This window comes from Phaenicophaeus curvirostris, chromosome 16, assembly GCF_032191515.1.
Source record: "Phaenicophaeus curvirostris isolate KB17595 chromosome 16, BPBGC_Pcur_1.0, whole genome shotgun sequence".
NCBI lineage: Eukaryota > Metazoa > Chordata > Aves > Cuculiformes > Cuculidae > Phaenicophaeus > Phaenicophaeus curvirostris.
In genome coordinates this window covers 2,419,064-2,441,916 of record NC_091407.1, presented here as the reverse complement: position 1 = coordinate 2,441,916, position 22,853 = coordinate 2,419,064, and the positions used below count along the sequence as shown (strand labels likewise).

The window sequence follows — 22,853 nt, the reverse complement described above, 5'->3', positions numbered from 1 at the left end:
CTAAAGCTAAAGGGAAGCAGTTGTAACTGACGAGCCCGTTAGTGGATGCAGGCTGGTGTGCTTTGCCTCTGCTGTTCCCCAGAGGGTTTAGCAGAGTGAGGAGGAGGATCTGTCCCTGGCTTTGCTGTGTGCAGCCTATGCAATCGCTTGGGTCATAAATCACTAACAAAATGTGGGTATTGAAATCTGTTCAAAACCAAACCCACAAGCCACAGATAGCATCTCTCTCCGAATAAAAGGGGAGTTTGGTCTATGCTGCTTCTGCAGGCTCTTGCCAGGAGACGTGTTAAACTGTGGAAAACAGATGCAGTTGTTGGAGATGCAGTGGAGTCTGTCTGTTTGCAGGAGAGGAGCCCTGAGCTTGTGATATTCTGGGCAAATACACCCAAAGCTTTGTTTGTCGTCGCTACTGTAACCTCCCCAGCTACCACGGCACAAGCACTGTTGGGCAGCAAAACCTTGTTCTCATTTGGTGAGCAAAGCAGGCCAAAGCACTTGTGCTGATGTAATTTAATTTATGGTGAGACTTTTGCTGGTGCTATTATTTAAAAAAAAAAAAGAAACAAAAATACCCCCAAAGAGGGTACTTTGTTAGCAGGAGTTCCAAATGGAGACGGATTTGATAGTAAATGAAGACTGTATTTATAAGGTTGAGACTACTTGTTCGTTCAGCTATTAAATGCTTTGTTCATCACTTCTTTTTTTTTTTTTTTCCTAAAGGGAATTTAAAATGTCCAGAGTGTGAAAGCTCGCTCTTCAGATGGATAGGCAGCGCGTGCTCATGCACACACAGTCGTGGCAGAGGCTGCTGCTGATTTGTACACTAAATGCAGCAGCTCCAAAGGATGAGGGACAGAACTCTTTAAGCAAGGTGTTCATCTTGTGGTCTGAATGTGGATTGCAGTAAGGAAATGGGTTTGTAGCACATCAAGGCTTTAGCCCATTTTAATACATCAAATATAATACAGCTTTTTAAACATGGTGGTGGTGAATATACTGGAAGGGAAAAACTTTTTTTCCTGTTGGGGAAAGGACATACAGTTCTCTGTGGCTGAACTGCTGTGCTGTCAGGATGAGAGGACAGCCTGGCTCTTGTTCCACTGCTCCCAGCCTTGCAGGAGCAACTGCCCGTCGGGTAGAATATTTGCAAAAATAGCCAAATGATCTATCTAGTGAAGTACCGGATATTTTTAGCCTAACTACAGTTTCTTAATTACCATTTACAGAGTGCAAGCCACACCTGTATCAGTTTTAAACCCCTGAACCAGGAGCTTGAAGGTGCAACTCTGACAGTGCTGAAAATGAGAGAGGGCGTCAGACCTTCCCTTGGATTGCCTGGTGATTTTATGCTCATAAACGAGAATAGACAGTACTCTCACTCTGGTGTACCTGTGTGGGTCTGGGGTTTCGTACGTGTTTCTGAGAAGTCTTTAACAATATTGGAACCTCTGAAAATATGCTTGTTTAATGGTTAAACTGTGAATATCTGTGGAACAGGCCAAATACATTCACTCTTCATTTTTATGTAATTTAAACCTTTATTGTGTAGGGCACAGGACTGCAGAGGGCAGCGATGCTGATGGAATCCTTGAAACCATTGCAACTATTTAATTTTTTTTTTTTAAATTAGAGTATGCGTTAGAAAACTTGATGCATGTGATGAATCTGCTGCAACTTGGGATAAACAATTATAGATAATTATATAGATAGTTTTAGTAATATACTGGAAAACTGGTCTGATGTCCACACTCTGTGGCATTTTATTGCTTTCCCTTATATGCAAAGAAATACAATTCCTGTAAACTTTACTCCCTAGTAATAAAACACTGACCACCTGCACCATACTATAGTTTGCAACACCTTCAAAATTTGGCTCCCAGATCAACTGGAGGCTCAGTTGTGCTAATTTTTACTTGTGTGGGTGTGTTTCTGAGGTCAAAGATTCATTCATTGATTTAAGTAAAAATTTGAAAGATTCTCCCATGGTTGGCCATAAAACGTGACCGAGGAAATTAATTGAATGCTGAATTGTGAATTCACTTGCTGCTGGTGCTATTCCGTGTAGAGAATTATAGCTTTTTAATACTGTGCAATTGTAGTGAAAGAACCACGGGAGTAATAAATGGAGGTGTGGCAGGTGGCATAAAAGCCAAGTAGCTGCAGCCTGTGGTGGTTTGGTTGGCCCCAGGAGGAGCGCTGGCTTCCCCAGGCTGGCACAGCAGATGTGCTGGTGAATCAGCCTCTGAAGCACCGCAGCTCCTCAGCTGAGCACAAGTAAGACCGTGAAACAAGTTCACCCTGCTCTGCTGACGAGGGAGTGACTCAGGTTTGGTCCCAGATAGGTGCAGCCTCTTTTCCCGCGGGCAGGGTGGTTGGTTGTCAGCTGAGGGTCGGTCGGAGTGCTGGGGGCAGCTGCAGCTTTGCCTCCCTGACTTTTATTTCGCTCCTCGTATTTCTGTCAGAGCCTGAAGGACCCGTGGGTCCCAGGACAGGCACTGGGCCGTCACCTGTGGCTCCCAGACAGGGCCATGCACTGACTAGTGACCTTAATATTTCCATGACACTGTCAATTTAAGTATCTTCCTTACAGTTCTAAGCCTTGTTTCAAAAAAACAACCCAGCAAAGGTAAACACGATGTAGTTAATAGCCACCTCAGTCCTGATGTAATTTGTTGGCTGAGGTTACGTCATTCCCATTCATCAGCAAATAATAGTCATTGTGAGCTTCTGGGTCTTGCAGCCTTGTGTTCTGCACTGTGATCCGTTTTTAGAAGATCCTTAGTAAACTGGGCACCCAGTTCTTCCCTTGAGCTCACTCTGCTCAAAATACGTGCATGTAAATTTAGCCTTTCATATTGTAGAGGAAGATGCTTAACCTGAAACTCAAAATTCTTCAGGGTAGCGTTTCAGTATACGACAAAACTTAAATACTGTTTTCAAGTAAATATTGAAAGCAAAGTGTCTGCTTGAATTTTGTTGTGTGCACACAAACCCACCAGTGTTAAATAGAGAGTGTTTCTCTCTGGACTATTGAAGAATCTTTGATTTTATTTTGTCAGCTGAAGTGGAATAGGTGAGATTGTAAGGCAGAAGGCTGCAATTCCTTCACCATGAAGTACATAGGTATCTCTACCTCTTATTCTTAGACTTGAATAGTTTAAGGTTACCATCACTTTCTCCCAGGATTTTATGCCTGGATGAGTAATCTATTTTTTTTTAATTGACCCAAGTTAAGTATTATCTCTTTGCCATACTTTTTGGTATACTGCTTTTAATCTGCATGCAACTGACCCTTTGAAAGGGGAGGCAAGTTAAGCTGCAAGCAAAAGTGTCGGTCCTCCTGGGTGCTGGTTTTGGAGTGCAATAGAGCGACCGACCGGAGCTACATCGCGTGTGGCTCAGGGGCTTTATCTTCACGCATCCTCTTCCCTGGTTAGGCTACCTGTACTGACAATAATGGAGCAGCTGCTCCCCAGCAGCCTTTTCCCTTTGCCCTTGAGGAGCCCGTCTGATGCAGTGCCATGAGTGTATTTTTCTTTTGATGAAAAATGCCGTGTTTTGTTCCGTTGGGCTGGGTCTCTGACACCCAGCAAAGATGGGAGCTGCAGAAATGCAAGGACTGTCCCCGTCCTTGTCCTCCCTGGGGTCAGACTTTTGCTCAGGACAAACCCCTTACGCTTCAGTGAAGCTGGAGAGGTCTTGAGTGTCTTGGAGATGCTGGAGTGGATTCAGTGCTCAGTTGTATTTTTAATGCGGTTGGGTGGAGTCTCTTCTTCATGCGATGCATCCGTGTCCCCTGCTTCCCTCCCCCAAAGAACATGACAGCACAGTTACTGTCACCGCGAGTCCCACGTAGATGCTATGTGGTAGCAACTGTTGCTACAAGATTCTTCCAGTTTGAGGGCTGTTTGGGGTGTGACTTCTTGCGCTGTCTGTATTTCAAGAGAAGGGTGTGAGACGATAGGTAAAAGGAGCACGAACACAAGTCCTGCTAACAGCTTGCCTTAAGTCACTGACGTGACAGCGGGTTCTCACTGCTGGTGTAATCCTCAGTCTTTTTGTAGATAGGCTTTAAAATCCAACAGGTTCTGGAGGCTATACAACTTTATTTTTAAAAAGCTTCTATCTGCATAATTGCACTCTTGAGATGAGCCCTTTCTGGATATCATCGTTTCACACGCAGACAGAAAAAAGCATCTCTCTGCTGTTCTTGCTGTAAAGTGTTTCCCCCACCCTGTAAATTATATTTGGACTAAAGGTTGCCGACTGTTGGCTCAGTGTTTACTTGAATGTTGCCATTTTATGCAGTTAGGACTGCTGACTGGCTCTTCTCTGGGCCCACGAGAGGGGCGAGCGCGTGAGCAGAGGCAGCAAAACGCACAGAGGGTCAGCGGAGCTGCAGGCTGCCTGCTGGTTTTATACCCCCGTGTATTACGTGTTAGAGGACTTCACAGAATCCTGCGTAAGAGTTTGAAGTTGGGACTTCTTGAGTCACGCTTCACATAGTTATCTTAAAAATGTGCTTGTTTTTTTCTCTATAAGTTTAAAACGGGAGATGGGCTGGCAGGAGTGGTCGGAGGGCCGGGTGCTGTTAGTTGTTGAGTAACTCGAGTTCTAAGAGACAGGGATGCAACTGGCAGGAGTAGGTCCCGACCCAGCGCCACTGGGGTTTGAGCTGGCTGGTCTTGAGGGCATGAAGCAACTGCGAGTCCTTGACAGGCTGCGTGGAGGAGAGGGGTCAGCCTGGCAGAGCCAGTTGGTGCAGCTGGATTTCTTGGAGTACTTGCTTGTGGATCTCTGCCCCAATTTCGCTCTGTCCCCCTTTACGGAAGGAACGCATTTTGACACGTTTGCTCCTGGAGAGCAAATTATAAGAGCACGTCTTGGTGCAGCTTTTATCAGATCATACGTGAATACAACCAGGTGATTGATCTCTCGGTTCCTAAGTAAACCAGTAAGGGTGGATAGGATCAAATCTGCCATTCTTTGGGTTGGGAGTGGTTTTTGCCTTTTCAGACTTAGCCAAGAGAGAACCACGTATGATCCCATTTTCTCGTTCTGGGCAATGATGAATGTATTTGTGTGTTGTGGAGCAGATCATGCTTCCTCTTTCGGACAGCAGTATCAGAAGTGCTGTGTAAATATAATGCTTGAAAATGGCTGGAGTATATTCTGTTTCATGTAGGAAACATATTCTGTTTCATCCCTTTTTAAAGGGATGTGTCCAACTTCCGAACGACGATGGAGAGGAAAAGTGGGAGAAGTTCAAGATGATGCATCTACCGAGTCCCATTTGGTTCATAGTTTTACAATGCGTTTTATCAAATTTTGCTCACCGGTGTTGGCTGGAACAGAATGGAAACAGCGTCTTATAGAATGTGCAATCTAAGGCACAATGCAAAGCGGTTGTAATGAGAAGGTTGTCTTTACTTGATAGCAACCCTGAGTGCAATGTTTTTGTCGTGTCCCTTCTGGAAGAAGAGCATTAAGTGCAGTCTGAGGTTTTCCTTTTCTTATAAGCAAAGCATTGGTTTGTCCATTACTGACTTCTTGTGGAATTTGTGCCAGATGTATATTAAATATTTTGGTGCTTTTTCTAATCCAAGCTGCCATTCATTTATCTGTGAGATTATTGTACTTCTGTATATTTAAATGATCCCTAAAGAAAAAAAAAAATAATCCTTTAGTCCCAATGTATCCTGACTACTGTAGCTTTGTAAATGTTCCAAAGCCTCTGGGTTTCCTGTATTCCAGTAAGGTCTGAGGGGAGGGAGGGGAACAGCTACAGAAATCTAATCCATTGGAAAGGGAACTTGCACGCTGTTACTGAACAAATGAGTAACATTTGTGGTGTTTACATGGCACGGTGGTGGTCACTTTTTGTGCTCAAGCTTTGTACAAAATGTCTTATTTAAAGCTGAAGTCCTTTTTACATTTTCAATTAAAAGGGGAGAAATTAATTATTTTTTCATGCCTATAAATAGGACTCTTGCTAGTTTTATTTGTCATCTCCAGAGTTTCTCTTCCTTTTTTTTCAGGAATCTTAGATGCTTACGAAATCCCACCTAGTCCTTGCAGGGAGGTGACCACATCATTTTTTAAGCGTGTGGAATGAAAACTAGCTGACTTTTCCTACTTCATCGTGCAAATGTCTTCAGCAGAGATGCTGGATGTGAGTGGGCTTAAAGAGAGCGTAATCCTGCAGCGGGATGAGAGCCCCTTCCCCTGTGCCCGACCCCGTGCGGCCTGGGGACCCGCAGGGCTGGGCTAAAGGCACTGACCCTTCCCCAGTTTGTCGTGGCACTGATGCTTACCCTAGTCTGCAAGAGCTACAGCTGAAGGATGCCAGGCTGGGAGTGCACAGAGTAACTTTTTAAAAGAAAAAGAAATGACTACATTCATCTTGCTTGATAGTATATTTAATTTCAGGAGTTTTAGAGGCTTTAAAGTTAGGTGTGAACAACACCGATGTGAGCATCTGCCGCCCGCTCCCTAGTGCTGCCTCAGGCTAGTGCTGCGTTTGCCTTTCTCTCCCCGCCTTTATTTTTGCCTGTTCCTCCACACAGCAACTCCCAACACCTATTCCATAAGCTGCTCTTTGCTCAAGAGCCCAGCCCAGTGAACTTGGGAAGTAGGAGGCTGTAAATACTCTATCAATCCTCAGCTGTATGTAATAATTTCTGGATTAATAAGTATTTAAACTTTATTTCAGCCTGTTCTAATTTGTATTTCAAGAAATCCTTTGTCTCGCATTCAGACCTTGTAACAAACATTTCCTTTTTCATTTTTGTTTTTTTCTCAGTGCTGAAAGCTCTCCTGGGCATCCTTGTGCTTGGAAGTTCAGTGTGCTGACAGGGGGCTGGCCAAGCAGCCTGCGTTGGGTGGCAGTGGCTGCGACGCGCAGGCCTCGGGGCTGGCACGTTGCAAAGCGCCTCATCCTGCTCTGCGCTTCCAGCTCCCGGCCATGAGCGATGGTGGGAGGTTAGCACAGACCTTAGCTCTCCTTAAAATGGCCCTTGCCCCTCCCACAGCCACACTGCAATTGCTTTTTTCTTCTTTTTTTTATGTGTGAGGGGTGTGGGGGGTGGACAGGGAGGGAGGGGAAAGTGGAGATTGTCCAAGAAGTATGAATCACCAATTCCTCCTTTCCATGGACTAAGCACAGTACTTTCCCAGAAAGGAGGCAGCAACTCTGCTTCAGAGCTGGCACAGCGCATTTCCAGAAATCCACACAATTCCTGAGAAGAGCTGTTAACCGCTGAGCTGCTGCTGCAGGTTCCACGTTAACCTGGCTCGCTGGCATGTCAGTCTCACAACGAACGACTGGTGCACTGCCTCTCGCAGCCTTCTACCAACTGGTTTTTATTCAACACTCCCTGGTTTGCCCCCAGCTCTTCCCAAGCACTCGCCGAGCTCATCTGTTGCCAGGGAAAATTGCCACAGCAAGAGGGGTTAATGGAAAAGGGGTTTGGACTTTCAGATGTTTTAAATAGCTTTTATTTTTAGGCTTTTAAAAGATACAGAGTGAAAGCCTATTGTTCTTATGGTAAGAGACCTTTACAAAGACATCAATATTTAAAGTAAAAAACATCTTCACAAAAGACTTTGCTTAAAAACTTGGCAGTTTAACAAACGTTACTCCCTCTGTCATCTTTTATTCCCATCAGACCAAGGCCAGATCGTGATCCACACACGCTGCAACGTAAACAAGAGGTGTGTTATTCCTGCTCAGAGTAGCCTTGCTGCACACCTGCTTCCTAGCTGAGTCGTGGCAAAGCCTGCAGCCCTGAAGGTCGGCACACTGGAAAACTGTGTATTTCCCCCTCCACCCCCAACAATTATTTGGCATTCTTTTCAACCAAGCAGCCTCCTTCACACTGTCAGTCTTCTGCGAGACTGTAATACAGGAACTCCACTTGGCAAGAAACCTTGTCCAAGCCTGGGATGGAGCTTCCTTCCGCCCCGCTCAGCAGCCCAAGAGACATGAGCCCGGGCTCTGTGGGCTCCTGTAGGCTCCTTGTGGCTGTAAACTCCTGACTCCACCTGTTCTGCTGGTGGAATTCATACCCCTTGGTGCTACAAGTCCCATCACTGCTGCTGTAATACAGGAGGAGGTGCTGCTATCTCATTTTGCATTAATCTTTGGTCTGTGGGAAAAATAGCTTATTGATCTTTATCTAAGACAGCAAATTATTATTTAAAAAAAACCCCAAACCCAAATCTAAAAAATTTTATAAAAAGGAATAAAGCTATTAGAAAAGAACAATTGGAGCAAATCATGCCAAGAGCAGCCCCGGGCATGCAATCTTTCTGAAACGATTTATTACTAGCTTTAAGCCTTAATGTACTCTTGGCTTGGGATGCACGTCCCTTCTTAGGAGCACCGGTTGGTGCAGAGGATAAAACAGCATCGTAGTTATTCTCAGGAAGCTCTGCAAGCAAGCGAGGGGAAGCTGGCCTGGCTGCCTCGCCAGGCAGAAGAGAGACGCTGAGCAGCTCTGTCTCCCTGCTTCTATTTCAGGGCATGTCTCTGTCTCCACAAGGAGCGGTTCCCCCTTCTGTTCAAGGGAAACTGAAGTAAAGCAAGGGTAGCTGTGGCCTTTATTTGACTGTCTGAACAGTGACACAGCGAGAGACAGAAGGAAGACTGCTGAAATAAGTATGTACTCAGTAACTAGGAATGCCTGGGAAAGATTTAACCTTTCTGGTTAATATTTAAGCAGTGAATGACTGTGGCAGTTCAGGCCCCAGGGTCTGAAATGCAGGCAGGTCACCCCCGCTGGGCGCATCCCTCATATTAGTGCTGAAGCCCAACACACCTCTAGGACTTGTCCCTTCCTATGAAAACTCAAGGGCTTGGTGTATGTGTTCTTTTTTTTTCAGTTGTGTCTCTCACATAAGAGTGAGGGCATGAACCGCCTCCTCGAGCAGCTGTAGCTGAAGCACATACAGCAGGGACCACAAGCCAACAACGGGTAGATGGTGCCACTGCTGCGGCAGTGAGGTGGGTTTCAAAAAAAAACCACTCAAAAATCTGGCTGCTGTGGAAACTTCTCAGTTCTCTCATGAGCACATAAAACTTGCCTCATTGTCGACAGGGATGAAACATCCCACAGGGGAAGGCAGGTGAACTGAGAAAGCCTGTTCAAGTAATCAACACTGTGTACTTCAGCCTTGCTAATCTGGACCCTCAGCTACACAAGTGGTCTCAGCACTTGTGCTTCTCTTGGATCAGGCACGGCCCCCAGGCAGCCTAAAACCTGCTCGGGTTTGAGTACAACTTCTACAGGCCTTCACTCAGGCCTTCACTTCCTTGTGCAGGAAAATAGTTGGCAATGTATTTTCCTTGGCTCTTTGCAAAATAGGTAGCAAGTTACCTGTTCACTCCAGGAAAGAGAACAACACACAGGGTGTTATTCTGCAGCCTTCTGTAAAGTTTTTTGATGTGTTGGTCTAACTTCTTCACCTCTTTCCTTAGGTCCTGCTCCTATGTAACAGAATATAAGCATTAAAATCCCTGCTTCATCTGCAGATCTGTAGCAATCACACTGCAAACACGGTGTGGCAAGACTGACCCTCGGGCAGTGTCCGAGACTGAAAAGGGGAGGACAGCAACGATTCTGGTACTGGCAGTGCAGTGGCTCAGCAGCAGGGAGAACCTCATGCCCACATCTAATGACACTGCAGCTTCCTCCAGTACAAATAAGTGTTTCCTGCAGGGCCACACAACTAGTCGCCTCTCCCATACCACTCGCTACACTTGCACAGCGCTCTGTTTGCTCTCAAGTTGCAGGCATCAGTTCCTGTGTAGCATCACTCACTGCCCTGAGCAGCTATGCTGGTTTTAAGGTTATACAGAACCCTGCAAACACTGCATTATCTCATGTGATACCACCTCTTCAAACTGCCTTGTGGGAACTGATCCTTGGCAGGCTCTCCGACCCTTCTGTACAGGCAGCTCTGCACTCAAGTCTGCTCAGAGTTTTCACTCCCGGCTCCTACACCTTAGTAACTGCAACGAACATCAGCACAGCCTGATACCTACACAGTCCGACAGTTGCTCCATTTTCTCACAGAAGCTGTTTCCTCCTTGCTTCCCATTGCTGTGGTTCATTTGCCGAATCCATCTCCAGAGGTGACCCGAAGCAAGAGCGTTCCTACTACTTAGTTTGCTGCCCTTCACAGTCCATCCATTTATAACTTCAAGGGCAGCCAGAGCACTCTGTGATTTCTGGAATTCTGAAACACAAAGAGAAGAGGAACTCGCGTTGGCAGCAATGTTTCTTGGCACCTGTAGGGCAGCCTAATGATGTGGAGAAGGAGGGAGATGGGAAACTGAAATCACCGCAGCAAGCAGATCCTCATTTTGCTACAGGTAAACATCAGGCTGTAGAAATGCCAGTTAACTACGCCAGCACTCACCCAGTTGTTCTCACCTGTTGTAGAGGCAATTACCTGTCTGCACAAACCTGCGCAGTAGCCAGCCCTCACACTGAGGTACTGGAGCTAACGAATTATGCTGGAGCTTCTCTATGTAACGATTACTTTTTTTAAAGCAGTTTTTTTACACATTTTAAAATATTTAGCTGTAAACTGGTCCTCCAAACAATACCTGCTTTCACAGGAGTACTTTAAACACCACCACTTCGAGCATGCCCGAGTTTGAGCAGCTCTTGCTATGTCTGTGCAAAGTCCCAAGGGCTGCTGAATGAACTTACTTGAAGGAAATAAGCAGGCTCTATGGGAAGTTACTTACTGAGGAAACAGCAGTTCCTGTGCTTTCCAGTCTGGAGATCCTTTGGCAGGAACAGCGTTTCCAGGTCTTTCAACTGGCTGAATTCTTCTTGCAAGTCTGTCTCTGTTAACGACTTCTTTAGACCCGCCACATAAATCACGCCTTCATTTTCAACATCCAGTTCTAGTTCCTTTATCAAAACATCACAGTCCAGCGTTGCTGCAGTGACCGGTCTCTGCACCTTGGGTGGATTCAGCAGTAAACAAACAGCATGTCAGGCCAAGCAGCTCTGTGTTCTGAGCTTCTATTTTAAAATATTTTCTCCCATTACCAAAAGTTTACAAGCTATTTTCCCCTCCCTTAAAAAAAAATCATGACTAATGAGGGCTAACTTAATCAGCCATAAAAAAAAAGGAAGAAAGATCGTTTTGTAATGCAGAAACATCATAAAATTAAGAACCTCATACTTTGTAGATGGCATTTTAACAACTTGTTATTTGGCTTTTCCTTTTAAAGCTGCAGATGGAGATCAGAATGCTTTCTAACCCCCTTCTGCTGACAGGCAGAAAGGAAAAAGAAATAAAAGAGAGCTGTAACGATTTCCTTTCTGCCAGTGGCCCTAAATTGTCCGGGGACAGGGAGATTTAACAGCACAAGCAGGCAGCATTTGCCTAGATGCTGTGCTGTGAGTTGGCATTAGAAGAGACATACTGGTGCTGTTCATGTGTTCAACATAACTCAGGCATTTACTATTTGCTTTGTTTACCTTAATGCAGGAACCTGCTACCTCAGCTCCATTTAGGTTTTCCACAGCTAGCTGGGCAGCTTCCAGCACCTCGTATTGGACACAGACATAGGGCTTGAAACAGAACAATAAGATACTTCAAGTTCACTGATAAGACACATCAGCCCTCCCTTCATGAAAAGTCAGGTCTCAGTAAAACTGTATTTTCTTTTAAAAACAGAAAAAAGTTTGGGGGTAATAAATGTAACACTACATATACCATAGCTGTTAAAAACAGTCTTCAATTAGCTCATCAATTAACCTTTTTTTACATTTCCCATCGAAGGTCTTAGCACATCAGATCTCTTTAGAGGGACAAAAAGCATCTCAGTTTCTTCAGTCCTCAGTCCTCTAGTTTGAACAGCACAGTTAAGCTACGAGCTGTGTTTATTCTTGTCACTGTGTGGAGCAGCTCTTGCCCTGAATCGTTACAGCTGATGCTTGAACCACCAAAAATCCCCAACCAACCCAAGCCAGTATTTCAGTGGTTCTAACCCATATCTTTCTCAGACATCACTCAGGCTTTCCATGTTTGTCAGCAAGCTCAATGCTTTGAATGTTCCTCACCTGGTTTGTTTCAGTTACCACTGTAAGACACTGGATTGGTCCACACCTCCCAAATTCTTTTTTCACAGACTTCAGGCAAAAGCTTTCTTCAAAAGGACCTGCGTAAATTGTCAGCATGTCAGTCAGCTTGCTTCTCACCTGTAGGAACACAGATTAGAGAACGAACTTCACAAAGCAAAGGAACTAACTACTTGGTCCCTCCAGATAACTAGCATCTCTTTCCAAGCTCAGCAATGAAGGCTGTTCTCAAAAAAAAATAGTACCTTTTCAGAAAGTCCAGCAAGAAGATGAGATGCAACATACTCTGGACCCAAACTGAACTGAATGATACTGAATGTGGACAGGGGAACATCTTCTAAGGCTCTCTGAAGAATCTGGAGGGAAAAACAGTACACAAAGCTCATAGAAGTACAAGACAATTGTACTGCAAAGGAGCAGAAACAAATCTAATGCCCAACTTGAATTTTCATTATTGTCTGTGGAAGCCCTCTGGCAGGAATTCTTCTTCAATGAATCACGAGAGGATGCAGAGGATCAAAGCTTACTTCCGAAAAGTTAAAACAGATTTAGCTAACCTGGCATTAACACTATTGCTAACAGTACTGTCAGTCAGCTTTTTAAAATAGGACTCAGCTACCCACCCCCAGAACAAGGACAATTTCAAACTACTTTGATGCTTGCTTAAACCAACCCACTCTAAGCCCATTCACCTGTTTGTTTGGAGTGCTTGTGTTACTCTGATGCCAACCACAAGAATCCAGTTTCTGTCTGCCCAAGAGGAGGGGTTTCTGGCCAGTCACCTGCAAGCAGTCTAGAAAACTAGCAGGGAGAAGAAAGCTGTGAATCACAATACTTATCAGTACAGTGAGTTAAAAGCTTTTAAGAAGTGCGTGTCAGTGAAAAATGATAGAGTTCATTAAAGAAATTAAAAAGAATATTTTTGTCCTCAACATCAAAAGAAGCCTAGAAAATGCTTTGTGAAATTTAGGATATAACTTCTTCAAGTTTTCAGTGCTAAGCTACAATTATTTGTGTGGCTCTAAAGATCCTGATGTCTTCTGAAGAACATAATGCACTTTGATTTTACTGAGGATTAACTGAAGGAAAAACAGGCATATTTGGGAATCTAATTACCATGGTTCGGGTAAACGTGGAAGGCCATTCAACTGTTTCTGCACGCTACATCCCTGTGGCTGTAACGCAGCTTTGTTCTGTGAGACCTCAGCCAGTTTTTCAGTTGTCAGAAGCATCTCCAAGTTTAGTTCTGCTACCTTGGGGAAGGAAAAAGATTAGTAGTTGGCTTTCATCTCAGCTAATTGCAGCTAATCAAAAAGCGTGCGCTTTCTTTCTGAGTCACCTAGGCTCACTCCACAGTAGCGAAGAAACATAGCCATTAATTCCTTGCCTTATTATTTTCTGTTGTCATTTCAAAGCATGCAGCACTTACAGCATCAACCAGCAATCATCTCCGAAAAAGTTCTCTCAGAAATCAACAACACAAGCAAGAGACTCATAAAACCAGCTGAATCACTGCCACAACATACAAGGTCTCTCACTTCTTTCATCTGAAAAATGACAGGCAGTCCTGTAGGCTGAAAGTGTCTAAATCTTTATCTACCCACTGCCCCTCTTCAAGATCAGCAGCAACGCTAATTCACGTCAGTGAATCATTGCTATCGCTTCAGGTTATTAAGACACTTGGATATATGCTGAAAGTAACAAGCTGTCAAAATTGAGGCCTCTACCACAGCTCTATTTTCTCTTTTAAATCAACAAGAGGATGGGCAGGAATGTCCTTCATAAGCACAACTTGTGCATTCTGTGATCAAGGACAGAAATCTCAGTTAGATATAGCTACCTTTGCTGGTCCTTGCTCAATGAAGAACTGAGCCAATTCCAATGCAGCTCTAGCATCTTCTGCAGGATCATGCCCAAGCATCTGTTCACTCTGAATTTCCTTCCTAGGGCATCAAAATAAGGTGTACAGTCAAGTTATCGGGTTTTCCACACTGACCAACATCCCGTCTTTTCTAAACTGGCTCCTTTTCAGAAAAAATAGCTTTCCCCTCTCCAAAAAAGCATTTCAGTTCTGTGCAGCAGCATTTTTGGGAAATATTCCCAAAAGTTACTGCAAAAAATGTTTTTGTGATGCTCAGCAAAACATTGTTTACAGACAGAAGCAGTGGTAATAGTTGGTACTCCAATACATGACTATTTTAAATTTGACTTCTTCCTTATCAGTGACCCAACTCACACTTTGTACACAAACAGGGAAGCATCCTCCAACTCAGTGCAGTTTGGTGCTGCAGAGTATTAACGTTAATGGTGAGAACTATCACCAAGACATACTGTCCAGTGGGAGCCAGTACACTAAGGAATATGATTTAAGTCAGTACATCACACTTTAATGCATTAGCTTTTCTTTCTTGCTAACAGCAACAGGTCTCACTTGTGTGAGTCACAGTCCCTTTGCTGCTCTGCAATCCAATGCACTGGTGCTGCCACAGACCTGCGGAGAAGCTAGTTTTGCTAGGACTCAAATCTGGCTGGGTCACAGCATCCCTGCTTGCTCAAAGATGAGCCAATTTATTATGCTGTCTGATGTTCCGAGCAGGCAGTTAAATTCTTCCTTACTACGTCTGTTTGCACAGCCTGCTCTTTCCTTTTGAATTTTATGATGCTCCTAGAGGAAGAACAAGATCGTACAACCACCCATGATAGTTTCTAATATTTCTCATGACAATACAGTAATAATCTTACCCTAAAACAGCTTTGGCTAGAAATTTTAGCTTAAATCGTCGACCTTCATTTCTGGCAAAAAGTAATGAAGTGTCAATAACACTGGGGTGGATCATCTGAAGGAGAGAAAACATCACCAGTTTAAGAACAGCAGTCACACAGAACTGGGCAGTAACTCCATTGTTATCTGTGCCTCTGCCTTTTCATTTCAGTTGCCCTCTTCTCACTGTTCCACAACAAGAGGGCAAATGGGAATAACAAAACAAGCCCAAATTCTGTTTCCAAGACTCTACTAGGAAGACCTAGATTGGGTTATTAAGATTAATGATGATTCAAGCGTTTTAGACTGGTTAAATTAAATATAGGAAGGACTTCAGTTCTTCCTGTGAAAGAGCTTTCAGAAGCATCTGGCTGAAGAAGAGAGGTAAAGCTTCTGTTGCAACCATATCTATGTCTGAACAGACCACTTCCTTCCTTTTGAGTTCTGAACAGCTCCTTGCAAGTTTCTACATGTAAGGAGAGTCTTTATCATTTAAATCCTTACAGACGTAAGGCTATTCATAATAAAAAGCAATTAACAAGTGTTCACTAATAAAAAGAAGAATTGTTTACAAAGTTTTCAGGTCTGAAATGAGTACCACAGGGTTGGGGAAAAACACTCTTAAAAGCATACTCACTTCTAAAGCCTGAAGATCACCATTTAGGGAATGACCCACCAATACTGCATCACGGGGAAGCATCTTTTTTAGTCTGGTTTGGATGTCTGGCAGTCTTGTTTTCACTGGAAGCAGCATTTTCTTTGTGATTCCTGAGAATCTTCAAAACAAAAGTAGGAAGAGGTAAAACAACACATTAGCAACAGCACCAACTGGAGAACATTACAAGAAGCGCATGTAACACATGAACCCAGTGCGACTAAAGACAAAACGCTATTCACTGCTTTTGGTTCCAACAGAAGAGAATATACTGCAGGTATATTAAACTGCTATAACTGCTACCATATATGTTTGAAAAGTTTATCTCTCTTAAGTATAACTTCTCCATAAGTGATGCAGTTCTCAGCTAGGTGAGGAAACACTCCAGACCAATGGTGGAAGGAGAGGCTTCCAAGTAACCTGAGAGAACTGGCACATCACCTCCTGGATAAAGATGGGCAGAGTTTTGGAGAAGACAAGGCTTGAGTTTTGTCTGCTTTTGCTATAATCCTGAGCCCAGCACTGGAAGTGTGTGAAGGCTCATCAGCTCCTCCATTAGTTTTATTTACAGATGAGCAAGCTTAGCTATGGAACAGAGAGACACAGACTGCAATACTGTACTCATACCCTATATCCTATTTTATAGCCAGCAGTAAAGAGTAACTTGTACCATGTATCATTAATCCGTAACACAACTATTCCTAGAACACTGCGGGATGATGGGTACTACGAAGCAGAGTGTATACCTAATGCTGCTTCCTCTAATCACATAGCAGGAACTGCATTCTTAACACTGCATAAAATGCAGTCAATGATTGTGCAAACCAAAGCCTTCTGAAAGGTCTTGTGTGACAGGTTTAATTTCAAAGGGCTTCAGGTCTTAAAGAAGAAGAGATAAGAAACTTGCATGCAAGTCACCTGGTGCGGTAGTTCAATACCGTGCGTTCAGGTTTGACTAGTTCATTCAAGAGGCATTGACCCTGTGCATCCACCAAAGAGACACGAGTGACTTCATTCCCTTTTGCAGTGAGGCACTGTCAGAGAGAAGCAGATGCAGTTGTGAAACCAGTGCTCAAAAACCTTAGCCAACATCTGCCTTAGACTGCTGCTAGCATCACTACTAAGGAATTACTCAACTACTCATAGCTAGCTTTTTATACTGTAACATGCTTTATTTTAATTGTTAAATGCCCACCAATAAACACAGCAAACAAACAGGCAAGCCCAACATGAAGAAAACAGTTAAAGAAGTGCTGCTTTCACAGAATCAGTTTGTGCTCTGCACTGCAGAGCTGTCACTGAGAGCATCTTCACCAGAAAGGTACAATTTGAAAGCAGGGCCCAGGCTGTATCGTTAGTTACTCAATGCTGATGCCACATAAGCATCTCTGCAAGGTCAAAACTGCACTAAAGGGGGAATCTTCACTACAGTGTGCTGCCAGAACTGCGATTGCTAAAGGAAAAAGATGTGATATGGAAGTATCTTTCCCTTCCCAAACCTCAGGGAGGACTGGGAGGAGGAATTCCACAGCAATCTCAAGGGTTACTGCAGCACTGCTGAAGGGTCTGGCAGATCCAGCTGCTGCTCTGACAGCCAGCACCAAACTCAGCTCAAGGTGATAGTTTTGTCTTGTTGGCAGAACGGCTTCCCAAGTCCTTCCCATGACTGCATTTAGCACTGAATCATCAATGAATGGACTGGCAGCAGATATTAATTTATCAGAAGCGGTTTAGCAAACACAGAGGCTGCTTGGCTCACTTTGGAATAGCTGGTCATGAATAGCTGGTCAGAGCCTGATTGCCTAAGTTTGTAAGGCCACACTCATTTTTACCATTTCACAATCCAGGCCAAAGAGGGGGCTGCTGTCCGTCCTTGGCTGATCACACTCTGTATGTACATAGCCCTTACACCCCGGGGAGCCTAGAATGAAGAGACACCCATGAATTAGATATATACTACTCTCTTCTACAACTCATCACATCTCTTTCATGACCAAACATATCACTTACTGTCAAAATTTGAAACAACCAAAAAAAAAGCCAAACAATAAAACAACAAAACAAACCCCCTCAAAACCAGACCTTTTATGGGATAGTCATTTTTTTTCTGCTCTTCTAAAGTTAGAGTATAGCTAGTAAGGCCTTGTTTTTTTAATCCGTATTTCCGAATGATGGGATCACATTGCAGATCTGAGCTTTTAGGAATACATTCACTGCTAGTGGAGGTCAAACCTGTAAAATACAGAAGCATCAAGCTCAGACAGCACTCCCGACTCGTAGTCAGTTTTCTGCATTAGTATATACACTAAGAGGCTAAACCATTTCAAGTGAAAACAACCTGGAACAAAAAAATGGAAATACAGATAGACAAGATAAATACACAGATAGATAGATAGACAGACAGACAGAGAGAGATACTGATCTGTCCATCTGCAGCTTATTTCTATCTCTCTCTCCCTCCAGTTTATACATATATCTCTATCTTTCTTTCTCCAGTTTCTACCTCATTTATTGTGTCTGTATATATACACACACTATATACATAATTATATACACAAGATACTATATACAATATATATAATGCGTACATATATATATATATTATTTTTGTTAAATAACATACTTGATATTCAGGATACTTGACTTGTATCCCAGTTCAGCTACTTACACTGCTGGCTGACTCAGAAGCAAATCACATCACAAGTCTCTCTCATATTCCTTTCAGAAACAGAGACAACAAACTTGCCTTATAAGCATGACAACATAATCATCTGCTACTTCACGTAAGCTGCAAAATAAGTTCTTTTAAATTTTTTTCTACCTTCTCTGTGAAATTATTTCCCGTACGTATTATCAGGAGAAAATGTGCTCTAAGTGCAGCTCACAAAGAAGCAAGCACTGAACTCGCACCAGAATCTACAGCTGTATAGAGTTAAATTATCCTGTAGGTGATTCTCTGCAGATCACACTTAAAAGAAAAATATACCTGACATCTCAGATCTGTAAGTGTGCAGTAGGTTTACAGTCAGGATGCTAGAGGACTTTCTCAATAAACTGAAAGTAACAGCTGTTCATTCTCCCATTTAGGACTTGAATTCAAGAGTCTTTGATACACTTCTAACAATTTCAGTGAAGTTCGCATGGTAGTCTCTTGCAGATTTTGTACTAGCCTGTTGGATTACAATCACCTCTATAAAGAGTGTAGAAATAGGAAATTAGTTGTCAACATGCTCATTCCTTTAACTTAATTTGCTGCTCAGTATAATAAAGAAAATTAAGAAGAAACGAGTAACTACTTAGCATGAATCTAATTTATATCTCTGTATCTTTTTATTAAATAATTCCTCAAATAAAATAATCAGAAAACAGGTAATGAAGCATCAGAGGTTTGGACTAAACATGTTAAAAACTTTCTCTCTTTTTGCAAATACTTGTGACAATATGCCTGGCAGAGAGTGACTGAACTAGTCAGGGTAACGAGTCTCATGGTTTAAGCCATTCCCTATTTCCCTTTGTAGACAAGCTCACCAGAGCAGCACGCTGGGATTGTACAGAATGCAGAATCATAAATTACTGTTGAAAATGAATCACTGTGGTTGAAAAGGATGATGCAAACCCAAGCGAAATACCTTGTGCAGTGTTTTGAGGTTTTGGGTTTCCTCCTTCTCCATACAGGCTGGCTAGGAAGTTGGCGGAAGGTGTTATCGTGAATCTCTGAAAAAAAGAGATGAGTTAGAGATTTTGAAATAGAAGCAAAAATACCAAGCAAACAGATACTTCTTGATCCCCAAACAAGCTAAATTTAGAGGATGGATAAAGTAATGGAAATACGTTTGGTGTTTGCCCAAGGAAGAAAAAAAAACCCCAACACAAACCAAACTTGTTTCCATGAGATGATATAGGATTCTTTGTACTATGGGACAAGTTTGCCTTGCCTGATATGATCAAGAAGGCAAATCACAAGGCTTTCTTTGATAGAAACTAAAGCAAGTTCCAGACTTTCCAGTTAAGTTGTGATTTGCATTTGTTGCAGTTCAAGGAGAATTCTCTAGCAGTCTGAATCAAAGTGCTTATTTCTTTATTCCTTCAAAAACATTGCCTGTAACTCAGAACATTAAAACAATTTCTTTAGCAATCTTTCTGGGAAATGGAAGTGCAAATAGTAGAAGTGAGACTTTTTCAGCCAGTGGGTACAGCATAACTATTGTCAGCCTCCTCACTCACTTAGAGTAAATTCAAAATTAACCAAGACACTTAATCTCACCGGAATCCCGAAGATGCAGGAAGCAAAACAGTCAGAGGACTGAAACATCAATACGCATTTCACCTGGTAAGGCTTCAAAGACACAAGTCTTGACAACCTGTTACTAATTTTAAAGCCTTGGCCTTTGTTCTGAGCTGAAAAAGGCTACAAAGAGATCCTCTCATTTGCTTGCTTTGAGAGTCAAAGATGGCCACTTCCTATTGGAAAAGGCAATAATTTCACTGCAGTAATTAATCCTCAGGACATGGCCTCAGGACCGGAAGAAGTTTAGAAGACAGCAATACAGTTTAGGGACTTACATGCCGGAAAATTTTTCTGAGGTGTTTGAACTGCAAATAGAATTTGTAGAAATGGAGTTGGCTCATTTCATGTAGAACAATAACCACAACCCCAGCCAGGTGGCTTTGGTGATAAATACGGCACCAACTGCAGTTAAAAAAAGAAAATATTAAAAAGAAAAAAAATCAAAGCAAAACAATTATCAAGCACTCTTGAAAACAAACTTGGAACCAGCCCAGCTTTTAAGTCAGTGAATGGCAAAAAGCCAAATGACTTCAATGAGAAGAGGCCTTATAGCTTATCTCAAACAGCCACATATTCCTGGAAGCAACATAATATGAGAGACAGAGAAAGAATGAATTATAGGAAAACTCTGCTGCAGCGCCATTTCAAGGCATTTATATGCATCAGAATGTGACTACACTAGCAACTTCAGCTGTAATGATGCAGTCTAGTGAATTAATGCATCAAAAAAGTTTCACAAAATCATTTTCTGCTCACTACTAAAAATCTACAGTTGGATCGTTTTTGCCTTGAATTCCCTTCGAAGATTCATTACATTTCACTGCATTTTTGCCGTCTGAAGTTACAGACCCTCTCAGCCTTTCCCTCCCATTGCTGAGAAGTTGCCCTGCAAAAGGGCAAAGTGATTAAAACATATTTCCCAAAACACTCTGCTTCAACTATATCTGACAAGAAACGCGTTACTATTTTTTGTGTTCTGTTCTCAGTGTGTAAAGCTTCGTCTGTTCAAAAAAATGGTTTAGCTTTGGTAACTGCATGAAACAAAAGTTTTAAATGGTAGAATTTTTCTCGGAAGAGGAATTCTGGTCTCTGGCCAAGTCAACTGTACCTACACAACACAGGCTGTCATTATGGTGACTGCATTGCAAGAATTCCAAAACCAGGATGGCCAATATACTGTTAGGTAGGTTTTCACAACATGTGAGGACACAAGACAGGGTTGATTCTGGAATATGAAGGTGTTATACCTGGGCTGTGTCGCATTGTGGCCTTTTCCCAGAGCTGCATACTTTAACAACTCATACAGCTGGTCCCGGCTGATTTCACAGTCCTCGCCAAATAAAGCTGCTGACAGGCGAGACGACTTTTCCTGTAAAAGGGGAAACACTAGTGAGGAACAGTTGTAGGTAATCACACAAGTTCATTGAACACAAAGTGAACTACAAAGTAAAAGAAAACTATTTAGTGTTTGAACACAGTCAACTACATTTCATAGAATCATAGAATCACCAGGTTGGAAGAGACACACTGGATCATCGAGTCCAACCATTCCTATCGAACACTAACCCATGTCCCTCAGCACCTTGTCCACCCGAGCCTTAAACCCCTCCAGGGACGGTGCCTCAACCCCCTCCCTGGGCAGCTTAAAATAACCCTTCCACACATTATGAGCAAAAGTTACCGACCACACTCAGTATTAAATTTACTATCAATATTTCTGTAACCCAGGTTCTCCAACTTCAAAGATCTATTTAATAAAGACTGCTGTGAGTAGATGTGTGCCGTAAGGAGATTTAAAGTTATTTGATTTGCAAACACGATGTTCTGCTCTCTCGACCTGCTCGCCCACTCGCTGCTGCAGAGCTCTGGGCGTTTATACAAGCGCTCTGGGCAGCCGCTGCGTGGAGGGTTCTGCTGAAACCCATTTAGAATCAAAGCATCATAGAATCATGAGGTTGGAAGAGACCCACCGGATCATCGAGTCCAACCATTCCTATCAAACACTAAACCATGCCCTTCATTTACTCCGTCTACACTATGCGATCTGCTTTGGCAGATGGGTTTGCTGACCCCTGCAGGAAAAAAGTTTCAATAAACAGCCGCAGCGAACCTGGGCAGCCTGGGCCTGAGAGCGGGGAAGAATTTCTTCCTGATGTCTAATCTAAATCTTCCCGCTTCCAATTTAAAGCCATTTCCCCTCATCCTGTCCCTACAGACCCTTGTAAACAGCCCCTCCCCAGCTCTCCTGGAGCCCTTTCACAGAATCACAGAATAACCAGGTTGGAAGAGACCCACCGGATCATCGAGTCCAACCGTTCCCATCCAGCACTAACCCATGTCCCTCAGCACCTCGTCCACCCGTCCCTTAAACCCCTCCAGGGAAGGGGACTCAACCCCCTCCCTGGGCAGCCTCTGCCAGGGACCAATCACCCTTTCTGTGAAGAATTTTTATCTAATGTCCAGCCTGACCCTCCCCTGGCGGAGCTTGAGGCCATTCCCTCTTGTCCTGTCCCCTGTCACTTGGGAGAAGAGCCCAGCTCCCTCCTCTCCACACCCTCCTCTCAGGTAGTTGTAGAGAGCAATGAGGTCTCCGCTCAGCCTCCTCTTCTCCAGGCTGAACACCCCCAGCTCTCTCAGCCGCTCCTCCTAAGACCTGCTCTCCAGCCCCCTCACCAGCTTTGTTGCTCTTCTCTGGACTCGCTTTCAGTGCTGGAAGCTCCTCCAAGGTCTCCATGGAGCCTTCTCTTCTCCAGGCTGAACCACAGCCCTCAGCGTGTCCTCTACGGGAGGCGCCTCAGCCCCCGGATCGCCCTCGCGGGCTGCTCTGGGCCCGCTCCAGCAGCCCCGCGCCCTCCCCGCGGAGCCGGGGCCCGCGGGCCCACGGCCGCAGAGCCGCCCGCTGAAGCCGCGAGGGCGAGCCCCGTCCCGTCCCGTCCCCGCCGCTCACCTCGGGGCCGCCGCCCGCCGCCCTCCGCCTCCTCTTGGCCGCCCGGCCCCGGGGCCGCCCCGCGGGCCGCTTGCGCCCCTTCAGCGCCGCCGCCATGG

At 43.9% G+C, this 22,853-nt stretch overlaps 1 protein-coding gene across 1 annotated transcript; it reads right to left on the bottom strand.

Annotated features, from left to right (window-relative positions):
• Positions 1–7,481: 7,481 nt before the first annotated feature.
• Positions 7,482–22,851, bottom strand: REXO5 (RNA exonuclease 5). Its single transcript, XM_069870531.1, has 19 exons — positions 22,756–22,851; positions 21,056–21,177; positions 20,084–20,210; positions 19,150–19,234; positions 17,603–17,752; positions 17,353–17,441; positions 16,439–16,554; positions 15,503–15,641; positions 14,847–14,941; positions 13,945–14,047; positions 13,221–13,357; positions 12,797–12,905; positions 12,350–12,460; positions 12,087–12,224; positions 11,502–11,594; positions 10,757–10,976; positions 10,046–10,239; positions 9,378–9,487; positions 7,482–7,695 (listed from the first exon to the last, which is right to left on the bottom strand). The coding sequence occupies exons 1-19, from the start codon at positions 22,849–22,851 to the stop codon at positions 7,626–7,628; spliced, it is 2,304 nt and encodes a 767-aa protein (XP_069726632.1). The 3' UTR covers positions 7,482–7,625.
• Between the last annotated feature and the right edge of the window lie 2 nt (positions 22,852–22,853).

Bases quoted from the DNA above. Each gene is read 5' to 3' on its own strand.
- REXO5 (XM_069870531.1), bottom strand. From the start codon at position 22,851: ATGGCGGCGGCGCTGAAGGGGCGCAAGCGGCCCGCGGGGCGGCCCCGG. The intron at 19,235-20,083 runs GTAAGTCCCTAA...TCTTTTTTTCAG, and splicing joins TCAGAAAAATTTTCCGGCAT to AGATTCACGATAACACCTTC. The intron at 11,595-12,086 runs GTGAGGAACATT...TTCTGTTTCAAG, and splicing joins TGGTAACTGAAACAAACCAG to CCCTATGTCTGTGTCCAATA.